The sequence below is a fragment of the Lonchura striata genome, chromosome 20 (genome assembly GCF_046129695.1).
Source record: "Lonchura striata isolate bLonStr1 chromosome 20, bLonStr1.mat, whole genome shotgun sequence".
In the NCBI taxonomy this organism is placed as follows: Eukaryota; Metazoa; Chordata; class Aves; order Passeriformes; family Estrildidae; genus Lonchura; species Lonchura striata.
Genome location: NC_134622.1, coordinates 4721897 through 4738902, shown reverse-complemented (window position 1 = coordinate 4738902; position 17006 = coordinate 4721897). Strand labels below are relative to the sequence as shown.

At 49.6% G+C, this 17006-nt stretch overlaps 1 protein-coding gene across 8 annotated transcripts in view; it reads right to left on the bottom strand.

Annotated features, from left to right (window-relative positions):
* CAMKK1 (calcium/calmodulin dependent protein kinase kinase 1) overlaps positions 1–17006 on the bottom strand; it is a 94725-nt gene that overhangs the window by 23677 nt on the left and 54042 nt on the right. For all 8 annotated transcript variants that reach the window (XM_077787489.1, XM_031506468.2, XM_077787486.1 and 5 more), the window contains 5 exons: positions 14848–14899; positions 14272–14405; positions 13632–13668; positions 11378–11399; positions 9404–9492 (listed from right to left, as the gene is read on the bottom strand). In XM_077787489.1, coding sequence (XP_077643615.1) covers positions 9404–9492; positions 11378–11399; positions 13632–13668; positions 14272–14405; positions 14848–14899 — 334 coding nt within the window. The remainder of the gene's footprint in view (positions 1–9403; positions 9493–11377; positions 11400–13631; positions 13669–14271; positions 14406–14847; positions 14900–17006) is intronic.

Here is a 17006-nt window from a genome sequence, read left to right as displayed (position 1 = left end):
GGGACAGCCACAGTCAAACACAATCACCAGCATAAACTAACCCTCTCATTTCACCATCCTGTTTAAAGCACATTTAGGGGTTTTATTTACATGTTGAAAGTGCTTTTCCTTCTCTGCTGAGCCTGATGCATCCCTGCTCCTCTTTGTGTCACAATGTGTCCTTAATTCCAAGGACATAACAAGTGTTTTGTTTCTGGGACCTCTGGTCCTGGCTTCTAGTGAACTAATCCTAACAAGAGTGCCTTTCCTACCTGCTGCTTGTGAATCTACAGAGGATGAAGCTTGCTCCCAGCTGCTTCAGGATGGTGAAATGAGAGGTTAATTTATGTTGGTGATTGTGTTTGACTGTGTCTGTCCCCTGCTCCCCTTGGAGGGGGTCCCTGTCCATGACAAGGTGTTATTAAGAACCAGTCAGGTTCTGGGTGCACATGTTGGTTATAAATACTGGGAGATTGTAATCAAGTAAGCTTTTTATACCTTCTCAAATTCCCCAGAACAATTCCTGGGAAAGTGTATCTGGCTTTCTCTCTCTGACCAGGCTGTCACAGACACACTGGGACCCCAAGCTGAATCCACATTGTTGAGAGAACTTCCAGCTCTTCTGTGTCCTGCTCAAAGTGCAGTGCTCTGGGTTTTCTGCTTGTTGCAGCTCAGAAAGAGTCACAAAGCAGGCAGAGACTGCCCTCAGACCCAGCCCAGCCACAGGGATGTGGCTGCTGGATGCTGGAAGCTTGGGAAGGACCATCCCATTGGTACTGCCCTTCAGGTCATGCCCAAGGCCACACCAGCAGCTGAAAACCACTCACTGCCATGCAAATACACTTTAACCTGCACCCCTCCCCAGGTTAAAATCCATGCTGAGCTGCCCCAGCACTTTGCTGAAGCTGCTTTGGCAAGCTGTCAAAATGGCTCCACATGTTGCTTTTACCTGGAAAGTTTTGCTCTTAAAGCAGGGCCCAGCAGCTCACCAGAACAACCTGCCTGGGCTCCAAGCCACCCTGCACTTTCTGTGCTGCCAGACCTGTGCAGGGCATGCACTGGTATTGCTTCATCATGAAAATGAAATCACCTGAGATATCACAGAGCCCTCAGGACAAAGTCTGATTATGCAGCACTCTGTTAAATTTGGTTTTATTAGACCCATTCTTCAATTCAGGGGAAAGGTAACACTATTTCAGGCCTATTTGCATCCAGATAACAATACAATGGATTCCTAGAGCATCATCCAGGAAAAGATCTCAAATGTAATAGAAATCCTTATTTGTTAACCCTCACAGCCACCCCATAAACACAGCAAGCAGGTCAGGGGAGTGCCTGTGTACTACATTTTATCACAACTTGTGTTAGAAAGCCTGACCAGGGATAGCTGAAGTTGGATTTAGTCAAGACTTAGAGCTCCAGGGTGCTCAGAAACAAGGAAATTATGCTAAAAGTCTGGTCTGTCTCCTACTACTGCCTAAAACCAGCCTGCTGAAGGCTGATGCTGTACAACCTCAGAGGAGGATTCAGAGCACTCAGGGTGTGAGCAATCCTTGGGAAAGGAGCATCCTTCCCCTGTCCTTGATTTCAGAGAGAGCTCTAGCAGGCATATTGCTAGCATACCACAAAACCCTGCACTTGGGTGTTCAGTGAAAAAATTGCCTAAAATTAAAGGTCTTCCTGAAAACCTGGCTTTTTAGGGTTTTTGTTTGTTTGTTTTGGGTGCTTTTTTGTTGCTGTTTCTTCACTACTATGTGTTTGAACCGAGTTGGCAATAGCAGCCTGTCTTAGAAACAAGAGCACCCTGGAACTGAGGCCCAAGAAGGATGAACAGGATGGTCCTGGAAAATCTTATGTACAGAGGTATGACCAAAGCTCTCAAGAATGGAAAATTGCCTTGGGAAGAGATGCTATGGCAGAGGCTTATAAAACCCTAATTGTTAGAGAAGTGTTGGACAGGAAATGAATCTTTTCTGTCTCTAAAAACACAATACCTAATGGATAGCAAACAGAATAATCAGGTAGCCAGGTTAAACCAAAAGGAATTACTCACTCTCAACCACTGAGAGAGAACAAGTCTCTGAGCATGATGGGCCTTGCTAAGGCAGAGGAACATGGTTTGAGGGTCTCAGTAGATGGGGCTGGAGAAAAGGGAGGATTTTGAGGAAGTTCTCTGTTGCTGGGCCAGCTGGTTCCTATCTGCACACTCCTATCTGGGTCTCCACAGTTCTGCCATTGACCTCCTGCTCCTTAGCAAAGCCCTGCTGAGTACATCATTCCTTTCTGCTCAGTCCCTCAGCTGCTCCAGGTGGGACAAAACAGCCATTTCACAAACACTCCTCATTCCAGATCCCACAGGCTATCCCAGGACTTTCCCTTTCACTCCTGGATGCCTGGGAACTGTCTGCCAACAAATCCACTGACAGGGAGTGAAAACCCAGAGGGAGACAGAAGTGTTAGAAAGAGATCTTGTTCCTTAGTCCTTTCAGAAAAGTTGCTTTCTGCTGCATTCCCCTCTGGAAATCTTGGAGATCCAGCAAGTTAATACAAACTTGCTAAAAGCTCATTTAGAAATTAGACATATGAAACTTTACAATGCACTGACACATCCTGCTATTTACTGAGGCCAGTGCTGAATTCTGCTTGATTAAAACCAGAATCCCATTCCCATTCAAGGACAAAAGCAATCCATATGGTGCTACTGCAGAGCCCACTTAGTATTACTCTCACATCGCTCCTGTAGCACAGAAATGATTGAACAGCCTCCCAAGGAAACTGCTGCACCACCATCCAGAGCTCAAAACAGATGGCTGCTGGTCCACAGGGCTCTGCTGAGGAAGGGCTGGAGGACAGGGGTGACAAGGGGAACACCCCCATGCCATGCCCAGCTGTGCTGCTGTCAGCTCTCTCCCTTGTTTTGCTGCACCCATGAAGCCTCTGCTACTTGGAGAAGTTGCTGAAGCCCAAAGTTTTGCACCCTCAGCACTACCCAGCCCTTTGGAGCAGCTCAGCTCCCCCCGTGCTCCATTCCAGCTGAGCCCTGTGCTCCTGGCAGAAGCTGTGGTGTGGATCCTGCCAGCAGGAAGCAACAGGGAAGAGGGACAGGTAACCTTGCCAAAGGCTGTCCTTGTCCACCTGTCCTCCAGCCCAGCTGAGCACAGCCCTGTCACCTACACCAGTCCCAGAGCATTGCAGAGCTCCCTGCCAGGGCTGCACCCAACCCCAGTGCCCCAGGGGAGCAGGGCACAACAGGGCCAAAACAACCTGCACAGGGCTGCTTCTAGCCCCCAGCAGCCACAGAGCTGCATCAAACAACAAAAATCAAATTGCCTGATCTTCAGAGGCTCCAGCACATCTCTGATCTCCCCCATCAGCTAATTACTCTCACTCTTGTACAGAGTCCATATCGATCAGCATCAGCAACATTGCTCCGCATTAAAGGGTTTTTTGTTTGGTTGTTATCAGCTAAGGAGAGCTTGTCTGCATGTGATAAAACACAAGCCAGCTTCTCTTCTCCTGGTGGTGTCATTATAACACCCAGAACCTTGCAGCTGTAGCTCTCACCTCAACTTGCTCTGTTTGCAGAGCTCCAGAGTTGTACAGGCAAGAGGCAGGAGAAGAGGCAGGTTCCCATTTCCCACACAGGAGCAAGCAGCTTGCTAGCAATCAGCAGAGCATGTAGCAGCTCCACCACAGACTTGTATCCCAGCTCTGCTGGCCCACATCAGCCTGAGGAACTTGTTTCTGCCAAGAACCAAAGCAGATCAAACCATCAACACCACTGATGCCTCAGTGCACCCACCCTGCACTAGATATTCTTCAGAAGACACGAGCCTCTGTTGGCTCATTTGCTTTAAGATAATGGAAATTATATACTGATAACCAAGTAGAGTAAGTCTTCTCTCAGAAAAGCCAGCTTTGAAAAGCCAGAGCCTTTGTTGAGGCTGCAGGCCCAGCATGCAGAGCCCAGGGTCACTGCAGAGCTGCTGCTGGAAAGGGAATTTCCAATGGCTTTAGCTGCATTACCCTCCCTTCAAGCCCACAGCTCAGAGGAGAGAAGCCTTCCTCTGCAGAGGGGAGACCAAACTGCCCCTCCTCTTAGACACAGTCACAGGAGGAGAACTGCAGGCTTTTGCAGAGAATGCAGGAAATACGGTTTTTTCTTCTTCAGCCAGGCTGACAGAAACTGTTTCAGCTTCTCGTGACTGGAATACTGAGCTGGCAGCTCCAGAGCAGCAGGGACAGTCACTGTGCTTCATCTGCATTGTGCAAGTCAGCAGGGTTTTCCCCTGGGCCACCCTGGGTGTGCTCATCACTCTCTGCTCCTGGCCAGTGCCACAGCCTGGCCCCTGCTTAGACAGCCCTTTTGTCTGCTCATCCTTACTCAGGCTCTTACCAAATGAAGATTCTCATGTCCCAGTCCTAAAATCAAACTGGGATACCTACCTGGCATATCCCTCATGCCTGCTGATGAAGCATGGTGAATATTTCCTATCCAGCACACACATTTCTGCTGAGTATCTCTAGGAAAGCAAAGTTTGCCTTACTAGAAGGTAGACTAAAATTTAAATAACCCAGCCAAGCACTATTAGAGGGGAGTTACAAGTGGAAAGGGTGGCAATTGCACATATTCCTAATTGACAGAGATGCTTAAGCACATGCTTTAGTTAATGACACAAATAATCCAGCAAACTTTTCCATCCAAAGTGGTGTTGTCAGCTCTCTCCACTGCTTTGCTGCTCTCTTGCTGCACCCATGAAGCCTCTGCCACTTGGATCAGTTGCTGAAGCCCAAAGTTTTGCAGCCTCAGCACTACCCAGCCCTTTGGAGCAGCTCAGGTTCCCCCTGTGCTCCATCCCAGCTGAGCCCTGTGCTCCTGCAGAAGCTGTGGTGTGGATCCTGCCACTTGAGCTCACTCTGGAATTGGCACTCTGGTGGTGCTCACAGAGGCCAGGCTGCTTCCCCAGCTCCTGAGGGCGTGTGCAGGGCCAGCACTAGTGGGGAAGTCTCAAAAGTGGGAGCAAACCCACTTTCCTCTGAAGGGCCCATGCCACCAGGAACCCAATTTCAGTTTGTTTGAATAACTCCTGACACAGCCACAGCCCTGCAGGGGCACCAAACCAGAGCACACAAATCAGTGATACATCATGCCTAAACTCCAAATGTATTCCCAGCCCTGCAGGGGCCAGAGAAAGGGAGACTCAACAAGGGCAGATCTCCCTGACTCTCACACCTTGAGCTGTTTAGTGAACAAGGCTGGGATTGTGCTTGTGCCAAAGTGCACTCTGGTATTGACACACTAAGCCCAGCCTAAAGCAGGTGACAGCTCTGTGCCATTGTCTGGATCAGGGAGCTCCTGGCTCTCTCCTGGGCTCTGTCCCAGCCTCCCACCATGCCTAATCCAGGCTTCCCACCCAGCTCTCATCACCTGGACCACTGCCTGCCCCCAGACCTCCCCCCACAGCCAGCCCTCTTGCAGGAGGCCTCCAGTCCAGGCAAACTCATGGAAAAGCAGTGAGGGCAGTCCCCACAGACACACAGTGGCCACAGCCACCACCAGTGATTCAAAAATTCAGCCCACATCTCCCACCACCTCGGCTCCTCATCCTGCTCACCATTAACACCTCTCAGGCTCCAACAGGAATCCAGTTTGCAGCTTCCAACCTGATAAAATCCAACCAGCAACGATGCATTTGCTGCTGGGATGACTGTGAGCTTCAAGCAGCTGCATGGTTATTGAGCCTCCCAAATTACACAACACTTATGGATGCTTACATTAAAATTACCTTGCAATCTCTGGATTGCCTGGCAACACTTTTCCTTCAGCATGCACAAATGGTGCACTTTTCCTCTTAATTATATAATAATTGCCATGCATTTACCCAGCAGTTCAGAGAGAACACCATTTTTAACTTTCATTTGCTAATAAAGTAAGTGGTTACTCAATGGTCCAAAACAAAGCATCCTATTGTTCCTGTTGCTGGGAGTGCTTGGGCATCCTATAATTCATTGTTGAATTTCACTCTCTCTGCTTAAGACTACCCACACTTTGCTGCCTTTTTTTTTTCTGTGTACTAAACTCAAAGTTTCCTCTGAGCAGGAACTGTTCCTGCAGCAGCATCCAGCACAGCAGAGCTGGAATCTCCCAGCTGAGGCACACAGGCTCTGCTGCAATCTGAATGCTAATGGGGATATAAAAAGCTGCATCTTCATCCTTCAAGCTCTACTCAAAGACAGTCTTGAGAGTCCCATTCATTTATTAACTTCTACCAACTTTCTGAGGTGACCTGACTAATTTTGGCAGCACCTGGAAGCTTCTGGGCGGCCAGACTTGCAAACACTGATTTTATTCCCTGCTGGTTGTAGATAAAAACTGAGGTGGTGCTGCATTTCAATGTGGAGAGGGACTGAGACCCTCAAACCATGTTCCTCTGCCTTAGCAAGGCCCATCATGCTCAGAGACTTGTTCTCTCTCAGTGGTTGAGAGTAATTCCTTTTGGTTTAACCTGGATACTTGCTTATTTTGTTTGCTTTCCATTAGGTATTGTGTTTTTAGAGACAGAAAAGATTCATTTTCTGTCCAACACTTCCCTGACAATTAGGTTTTTATAAGCCTCTGCCATAGCATCTCTTCCCAAGGCAATTTTCCATTCTTGAGAGCTTTGGTCATACCTCTGTACATAAGATTTTCCAGGACCATCCTGATCATCCGTCTTGGGCCTCAGTTCCAGGGATCTCTTGTTTCTAAGACAGGCTGAACACATAATATTGCACATAATATTCAGGATACTCCTTGTCTGTACCTAAGAGCTCTCAGCGATCCAAATAACCGCACAAAAACATTTTCTACTTTCTTCTTCCTTTCACTCCAAATAATTCCCCAAATCTTGTTAGCCTTGTTGAATCCCACTAAGTAATGGGTTGGCATTTTCAAGAGAACTACCCAGAACAAAGTCCAAGTGAGAAGAGATAATTTAGAGCCCATCACATTGTATGTATTTTCAGTGTTGTTTCTCTCCCTCATGCATTACCCTACAGTCAGCAACATGAATTTTTATCTATCATTTTATCATGCCATCATTTGCTATCAATGGCATTTTCCAGCCAGTTTTCCCAGTCAGTTCTAACAACTATCTTGAATAACCCAGTGCCACCACCCATCTCTCTTATTGTTCTCTACCCTTTTTCTGGTCATTTAGGTCATTCTGGTCACTGAACAACCCAGCCCACATTATTGGCTCCTGTTTAATTGTACTGGTGACTTTTCTCAGTTGTGAAAGCTGTATTCCAACTTTCTTGATTGTCTAGCCCTTAATCCACACAAGAGCACATCCAGCCCAAGAGATTTAGGAGCTGCTTTGTGAGCTACTGGATCTAATCAAAAGCTGTTTAGCAATTGAAACACAAGGTAATATCAGGATCATCTTATCTACATATTTGCTGTCTCCTCTGGAAAACAATCAGACCTGCAAGGTGGGAATGTCCTTTGCAAAAGCTGTACTGCCTCTTCCTCCCCAGAGTCACCATGGACAATTCTTCAGTGTGCCAGTGTGCAGAGGAAGCAGCCAGAGCTGAGAGCACTGAACTCACAGAGGCTGTTTGCAAGAAGTCACTCAGATGGGCTCTGAACAGGGGTGGACAAGGACAGACACACAGGGGGTCACTCAGATGGGCTCTGCACAGGGGAGAACAAGGACAGACACACAGGGAGTCACTCAGATGGGCTCTGCACAGGGGTGGACAAGGACAGACACACAGGGAGTCACTCAGATGGGCTCTGAACAGGGGTGGACAAGGACAGACACACAGGGAGTCACTCAGATGGGCTCTGCACAGGGGAGAACAAGGACAGACACACAGGGAGTCACTCAGATGGGCTCTGCACAGGGGTGGACAAGGACAGACACACAGGGAGTCACTCAGATGGGCTCTGAACAGGGGTGGACAAGGACAGACACACAGGGAGTCACTCAGATGGGCTCTGCACAGGGGAGAACAAGGACAGACACACAGGGAGTCACTCAGATGGGCTCTGCACAGGGGTGGACAAGGACAGACACACAGGGAGTCACTCAGATGGGCTCTGCACAGGGGTGGACAAGGACAGACACACAGGGAGTCACTCAGATGGGCTCTGAACAGGGGTGGACAAGGACAGACACACAGGGAGTCACTCAGATGGGCTCTGCACAGACAGGGACAAGGACAGACACACAGGGAGTCACTCAGATGGGCTCTGCACAGGGGAGAGCAAGGACAGACACACAGGGGGTCACTCAGATGGGCTCTGCAAAGGGGAACAAGGACAGACACACAGGGAGTCAGATGGGTTCTGCACAGGGGAGAACAAGGACAGACACACAGGGGGTCACTCAGATGGATTCTGCACAGGGGAGAACAAGGACAGACACACAGGGGGTCACTCAGATGGGCTCTGCACAGACAGGGACAAGGACAGACACACAGGGAGTCACTCAGATGGACTCTGCACAGACAGGGACAAGGACAGACACACAGGGGGTCACTCAGATGGGCTCTGCACAGGGGAGAACAAGGACAGACATCCTCCCTGTGCTGCTCACCAGCTCTGCCATGGCCAGTGCTTGCAGTGCTAAGCCAGGGACAGAGATTTGTTCCAGCTGAAGCTGACTGGCTGAATCCATGACACTGCAAACACCCATTTTCTGGCTCTGCTGTTGCCTTCAAAGACAGTCTCCAAAAAGAAATAAATGGAAATGAAAAGAGAGGCAATGTCCTTTCTAAGGGTTCTGTGACACTTCCTGGGTTAACCCAGGCTGAGTGGGGCCAGCTCCAACAGCAGCCCCATCACAGGCAATCCAAGGGGACCTCTCTGGTTCATCCAACAGCCCCCCAGGGCCAAGATGCCTCTCCCCAGCTGAGCAGGGGTGTTGGACTAAGCCCTTTTCTGACCCAGAGATGGGGCAACTGAGAGGCATTTAAAAAACTTTTATTCTATTTTTAGTCTCATATGAAGGGTGAAGCAATACAGATGTTACAATTCACACTATCACAATTAGAAGCCAACTATTTCTTAATTACAATATACCATGTTTCTTGGCCTATCAGCTTTAGTCACACTATGCTGTAAATGCTTTAAAGACAATCATCTAAAATTACCTCTCGTGGGTCCTACTACAATGCATCTTTCACAGTTCAATTTCTCTAAAGTATCCAGTCTTTTTTGCAAGGCCATCCTTTGAAACTTGTTTCTAGTTCCATTTCTTTTTCAACCATGTCTGTCCTATTGCATGGCATTTCTAAGTCAGCATTTCTTATCTCATAGTTTGCATACAGATGCACACTGTGTGGGCCTTCAGTCAGGCTTTGGGAATTTCCTGCACATCTCTTTCCCCCGGGGGGGCTGGGCAGACCCTCTGCAGGCCCTGCTGTGCTGGGTACTCACAGTACTCGATGCCCAGGACGATGTCTCGGAAGTAGAGCCGAGCCTGCTCCTCGCTGAAGGGCTGCTCACTGGGCACCTCCATGACAGGCCTGTGGGGACAGGGACAGCCACTCAGTGCTCTGCACAAGGGCAGGAACACCCCTTGCTGGAGGAGTTTGCTCTCCATCACCACGGCCCAGCACTGAGGGCCAGGCTCCTGAAATGCTCTGGGTGCTGTGGCACAGGATGGAGTGTGCCCATTCCCTCTGGAGGTGGTGATGCTTTGGCTACTGAGCTTGGCTAGTGATGGGTGGCTTTGTGTAGCCCCTGAGCCAGCAAGAACCACAGAGCCCTCATCAGCATCAGAATTAACTGCACAAAATAAGACAAACACCACTCACTGACAGTCCCAGTGGGAGAAGAACAAAGCTGGACCTGGCCTTTGGCTTCCTGCTGAAGCTGCCCGTGGCTGTGAGCACCAGCATTGCCAGGAGATCCCAGTCAGCAGTGGGGACACTGCCTGTTGCTGTGCACTGCATGTCCTGCCTGCTGGGGCCCAGTCCTGACACAATATCACTGTGCAGCTGGTCTCCACTGAGGCAGAATAAAGACATGAACCACCAGCTCAAAGTTTAAATGGGAATATTTTCAGTGCTTTGTGCTAAACTGCTTTAAAAGCCTATTTAGCTGCTCAGGGTTCAGCCACCACCAGAGCTCAGCCATTCAGGCCTGAATAGCCAAGGTTACCTGGTCAGCTTCTCCTCTCCTTTCCTTTGAATGCTGCCACTGCTGAGGCATGCACAGACTCCTCTACAAGCTCCTCTTCTGCCTGTGCCTGCTGAAAGCTGAGGGCAAAGAGGCTGCAAGAGCTGGTCAGCATCTGCTGTTCCCTGCTGGAGCTAAGGACCTCGCTGCCCTGGGGGCTAACCCTGCCTGTGCTCAGCAGCCTGGCTTTGCATGTGGGCACACATCACTAACTGGAGCTGCATTTGCCTGAGTGCTCCTGGGACACCATCCTGGCAAGCCAAACCCTGCCAGAGAACAGCCCATTGCCAAAACCAGGCTCTGAGGCTGTTCCCCTCAGCACCCAGCAGCAAATCCTGCCTGCAGCTTTTCCCTCTTCTCCCTGGCTGCCCATTTGATTGATGACCTTCATCTCCCATTTGTGTTTTCCTGCCACTGCCTTCCCTCCCACTTTTATGCACATTTTTCTGTTGCTGAAACCAGGGAGAAGTGAGAGCAGGGCTGGCAGAGCCACTGATGGAGTCCAATTGCCTCCTGCCAGAGGCAGCCAGGTGCACTTGGCTGAGCCACAGGTTCCCCAGCCTCAGCTGTTTACAGGAGCTCCCTCTCCCACAGGTCAGCATCAGCCTGATCACCAGGGAGCCTGGGGAGCCTCTTGCCAGCAACCCACTGGAGCTGGCAGCTTGTTCATGGGGCCAGAGAGAAAAATAACCCCTCTGGGAATCTCCTCCCTCCTGGGCACAGAAATGACGACCTCACTGGGACTGCAGAGCTGCAGGATCAGTGCAGGTGTAGCAAGGAGCAGTGAGGAACCTCTTAGCACCTTATCCCTTCTTCTACTGTGCCAAAGGAATGTGCCAACAGAACAGCCTCCCATGAGAGGTCAGTGCTGAGGGCAAAGGCAGCAGGTGGCAAGTAAATCTTGATGTAACCACAGACCCTTCTATCAGAGGAAGCCACAGTGTGGCTGGAACCCAGCAGAATATTCCTATTCAAGCCTTTTCTTCCAGCCACCTGATGAGGAACTGTCATAGAATTTATTTTCCACATCAGAGTCTGGCACCAGAACAGGTCCTCCCAGCCCATTTCTATTCACCACATCATTCCAGGCTGTAGCAGTGCAAAGCTGGGTTTTGCCTCTCCTGCTGACAGGGTTTGCCCCACTGGACTTATCAAACCTCCATTTCACATGGGAACCTGAGGATGAACACCAAAATTTTCAACAGAAGGGGTCCTAGGAGGGCTACTTACCCTTTCCTCATGAGGTCAAACACTGCAAGAAAAGGAAATAAACCATGAATGAATGAGAAGAGCAGCCTGGACTTATTTGTTATTCAGCACCTACAAAAACACATCCATTCCCATACCTGCAAAATCAATTTATCTCCACTCATTTCTCTTCCCTCACCTATGACAAGGACACCAGAGAATGTAAAATGAAAATATTAATCTCTTCAGCTCAGACAAATATCCTCCCTCCTGGCAGCTCCGTACAGGGAGACAGTGGGTGCTAATTTATCAACCACAGTGCTGCTGCTCTGGGTGTCAGCCCTGGTTGATTTGAGCCCTGTTGTACCTCCAAGGGAGGGTGTTTGGTGTGATATTTCCACTAAATTGCTGATAGCAAAGGAGATGCTGTAAGAACATGCTGCTCCATTTCTGCTGTGTCAATCAGCAGCACAGCTACAACTGTGTCAGAGCCAAACACTCCCTGGCAGGAGCCACTGAAGAGGATTTGTTGAGGTTTGCAGAGCACATGAGTTTGTGTGCCTGATTAGGAGATTGGGAAGAAGTGTTTTTGTGATCTTGCTCTGCCCTGTTCTGCAAACAGGAGAAAGATCTGCTTTTACCTAGAGTAGGAGAGCTTTTTCCCCATGAATTACATGGGGATTTCTTGTGCCTACCAAAAAATCTGAGCAGATCCCCTCCCCAAAGCACTGGGGTGTGGGATCCTCTGAAGGTACAAACACACAGGGCAGCTAATTCAGGCTGCATTGGCTCATCTTGCCCTCCAGAAGCTGCAGCTTGTGGAAGCACTTCATTATTCCACCACCCTGTACCTTTGCAGGTTGCTCAGTGCCTGCTGACATCCCATCCCAGTGACACAAGCCAAGTGCTCACAGCAGTGCCTGATCCCAGCAGATCACAGCAAGCACCACTTCCTCTAGATCTGCTCTGCAGTGGGGGTCATTTTTGGATGGAGAAAGGTGCAGTTATCATCAGCTGGGGCAGCAGCAGGGGGGTGAAAACTCACTTGCAGGATGTCCAGCCCTGAGCAGTGCAACTCCTTCTGCCAAGGGAACTGCAGAGGCAGGAGCTTGATGTGCCTGAACTTCAGGGGATCCCAGGCAGAGGAAAGGGGTGGTGGAACATGGACAACAGGGACATGGCCACTGTTTGTCACTCAGGGACCAGCACAACCTCCAACAGGACCAGGAGACTCCCCACCTGTCCTGCTGCTGTTGCTGCTATTTCTGGGATGGTTCTTTTGCTCCACAGATAGAGCTTGGTTTAGTTTTGGGTTTTTTTTCTCCTTCTGCAACTTTCTACCTCATCTCTCCCCTTTCCTCCATCCCCAGGAGTTCAGGCCTTCAAACAACAGCCTCCATCACCCTCCCACCACGAGTGCCATCACTTTGACATGCTGCCAGATGCCACTGGAGCTTCAGCCCAAAGGGAAAAGTGGCCTTTCAAAGGCAAATTGCTTCATTTGCTAGGCAGAGTCCTCCTTCAGGCAGCTTCAGAAGTGTCCCATAATTATTTCATGAGGAGCAGTCTTTGAACCTGCTTCATCAGGAAAGAGTTTGGGGAAGCAGAGCTGTAAAAGGGTCAGTCTTCCCCTCCTCCAGCCCATCTCAGAGGGCACCTCAGGGCCTCCCAGGCCTGACCCTCAATGTTTACCCAAATGGGGGTTAGGGATGGCTGGTACTGTCAGGGTTTGGAGGAGAGGAAGATAAAATGGGTGGAATTCCCTCGCCCTCTGCATAAACACCCAGTCAGGCATGGCTTCCCCACCAAAGGTGGGAGTGCTGCTCCCTTAGGAGCCCCTGAGGCTCAGCAGGGTGGTCAGAGTCTCTGCAGGGGTCACAGGGAACACTCCCAAGCAACAGTGGAGTGACTCTGGAGTCACCACCACTCTCTACAGCCTAAAGAAGTTCCATAGCAGGAGGACAAGGAAACCATCCTGCACCCTTCTCTTCCCTCCCGGCTCTGGGACTGGAATCAGCTCTACAGAGGGGAGGGCAGAGCAGCTGTCAGCTCTTTTCAGTGTCCCCATGGCAAAGAGATGTGCACAGCTGTACTGACACAAGCTTGCCTTACCCTACTGCACGGAGCCTTTCCATCCCAGCTGCATTTACAGGCATTTAAACTTGGCAGAAAAAAAAAAAAGTCTGCTGAAGTTGGCACAAGTTTCCTCCTGCACTGACCCCGAGTCCTGGCAGGTGTCACTTGCATCACCAGGCCCAAGCCCAGATGGTTCTGTTAGCTTATGAGACTCACATACCCATGTACAAGTTGTCCTCTGCAGGATCATCAAGGACCTGAGAGATCACAGAGAAATAAAGGGAAAAACAGCAGGAAAAAAGATTTTTAGGCAAGCAATACTCCCAGTACACTGTGCTGAGCTTCAGAACACTGAGAACAATTTAGGCTAATATTTAGAAAGTTCTGCAGAGAATTTGGAGGGATTTTGGAGGATAGGGTTTTTTGGGGGGGTTTTGGAGGACAGATTTTCCAGTCTCCAGAAAAATCTGGGCTTCTACCTGAATTTGGAGAAACAGCCTACCAATAAAGGCACTGCTTGTCCTAAACTGACCTCAGTCAATAACTGAAATGGCACTGAAGCCTTGCACTTGTGCACCTTCCCAGGCTTGTCTGCACACAAGTTTCAGTGATCAAAGCTCACTGCTATTTCTACCAGCACAGTGAGCTGCCTTCTCCTGGGCACCAGCCCAGAGCTCAGGGTGAGAGTGCAGTTTATACTACACAGTCAGTAAGACTTCGCTTGGAATCACCAGCCTAAATTTCTGAACATCTATTTTAAGCCAATTCTGGCTGAAGTAGGAGCAGTTAAAGAAAAATCCTCTTGTTGCAATACAAACCAGATTTGTTTCAGCATAACTTAGCGTGGAGAAACAGCTCACCTCTATCAGCTTAACAATATTGATGTGGTCCAGCTTCTTTAGGATGGCTATTTCCTGATAGACTCTGTCCAGGGGTGCCATGGGCTTGGGCTGCTCTCCAGAGGATGCTTTGGACCCTCTGGGAGGAGGCCGACCTGCAAGTGTGACAGCAGAGTGAAGAATTCCTCATTTGGCAGCAGCTCCTGCACACAGGATGAGCAGCCCCTCTGCACACCCCTCCAGCTGCTCTGGAAGATCTCATCACCTTGTTCTCATCCCAGAGCTCTGCAGTCTCCCACCTGGAACTGAGCTCTCCCATTCAGACCAGATGGGTCTGGGGCATCCCACAGCCCAGCCTGCACCCAGGGGCTGTCCCAGGGGTAAGGAAAGGAGGGCAGCATCCTGCCTAAGTCACCACTTCAAAGAGACTCACAAAAACGAGATCCAGGAATCTCATTACTGAGTGTGTTGAATTTCCCTGAGGCTGTATCTGCCCCTCACCACCCCCTTCTAACCAGCTCCCTCCTTGCAGACCATGTTTCTACAGAGAGATTTGGCTGAGGACAACAGGCAGACCTCCAAATGTGAGATACCCACGTGGAAATCCATACTGCTTCAAGAGCTTCTTTTTGGAGAGGACTTTCATAGCCTGGAGGAGGAAGAAAAAGCAGTGTTAAAACTGGACAAGAGCCAAAGAGCTGACTGCTGTGACCTGGAGTATGCTGTGCATCAGGGAATGTCTCAGGGCTGCTGCTCACCCTAGAGAAGGGTCCTGGTCAGTGGTGGCCACACCAGACAGACACTGACCCAGGCTTTCCTGAAAGCACTGCATCTTTCTTTGATTTATTTTCAAATGGACAAAGAAAAAGGAGCCAAATTTCTGCATTTGGGGCAGAAGCTTGAGGGAAGAAGTGGGTTTCTCTGGCTGACCCACTGCTTTGGATGATGTTATGGCTATGCTCCAGCTCAGAGCCACTTCAAGGCTGCTTTATCTTATGTTTTGTCTTGTCAGGGGGTATAAGGAAACTAAACCCAGGCAGCTGAGGTGTGGGAAGGGGTCAGGACAATTCTTCCTGCCATCCAGCTGGCATTAGCATAGTGGCAAAAGGCAGTCTGAATTTAATAAATAGTCTTTGTGCCTCCAGCTGCTCTGTGCATTAATAACCTTTTGGAGAGCCACTCAAACCCCTCAAGTGGCCCAGCAGATGAATATTTAATGAGAAACCAGCTCATGGTACAAGTTGCTTGGGAAAACAGCCTGTGCTTCCAGGAGCTGGGATGGCCACTCACTCCTCCCCTAGCCTAAGGGGTCACTCCTCTTAACATAGCATCCAATATGTAATTCACACTGGAGTGACTCCTACACAATCTAACCAACCAAGGAGTCCTGCAGGACACAAACTCCCAGGAATTTAGCATCACTACCACAGAGGCAGGGACTCTACCTGTTTTTAACACTCATAGCAGGAACATGTCACCAAAGCCATTCCAGTGAGCTCCTTCCCAAGCTGTTGTCCCTGGCAATGATGGCACCACATGCCCAAACATCCCCACCTCCCCTCAGTGCTCCCACTGCAGCCAGGTTCATGGCTTGCTGACAGGATTGTTATTTTTGGTACTGATCCAGTGAAATCCTCTGGATTTGCACCCGTGTAATTGAGAAGAGACACTGTGCAGTGTTTCAATCCTGCCTGACAGCTCCACACCAACTGTTAGAAATGATGGTGTTGAGAGACAGACTCAGAAGTGCTTATCTATGACTTAGCACAGCTCTGTGTCCAATACAGGCAGCCAAATGAGTCATGGTCTGCTGAAAGAGGATCCAAGATGTGCACAACCACCTCCAAATACGGGCAGGACCAAGCCTGGAGGACCTCCTACGCTTCCCATTTTATCTCTCCATCATGAAAATTTATGAGAAAAATCAAAGGAATTGGTACATCCATTTCTCTTTCAACCATTGCCAAGCCAGGAGGAGAACTCTCCTCTTGCTCCAATCCCATCTTGAGTCTTTGCTGCCTTCTGGCAAGGAGCTTCAGAAAAAGGACAGAGCAGAAGATGAAATTTGCTGCTGAGAGTTCCTCAGCCTGAAGAACTGAACTACCACCACCAGCCATGGCCACATCAGGACAGTCCTTCCCAGGAGAAGCTGGAGGGAGCAGGAAGGCACAGAAAGGAGCAATAGCTAAGACAAGACTTGCTCTTGGGGGCAGAAATGGAGGGAACAGGAGCTACTGCTGTCACCCAAACGCCTTGAAGGACACTTGAGGGGCAGTAGGGGGGTAGGAGAGTTGACTGCAGAGCACCACTACTGCTGAAAGAAGCACAAGGATATACTTATGCCAGTTTTGAAGCACCAGTATCTGCTCCTGCACAAGCAGGGCTGGGTCAGAAGAGAGGACCTGTCCCACTGCGCTGACAAACTCAAACAGGGACAAAAAGCAAAGTTCATCATGCTACAGGCCAGAACCACTTAATTATCACAAGAGCAGAGAGGAGGGCACGTGGCTGTGAAGCCTCACTTTAATTACTGTGAGCTGGCAGGGCCAGGCTTCCTCCTGAATCGTGGCTGCTGTAATGGGAGCATCTCAGGGATGCTTCAGCAAACCTCTCCTTCTGGGCTCAATGCATGACAGAGCCAGAGACATTTGTACTCACAGGCAGAGCTAATTACCCAGATAATGCCTTTCTGATAAAGAACCAGCTCAGAGCCAAGCTGAGGGATTTTCCTTTTGCACAGGCAAGTGTTGCTTCAG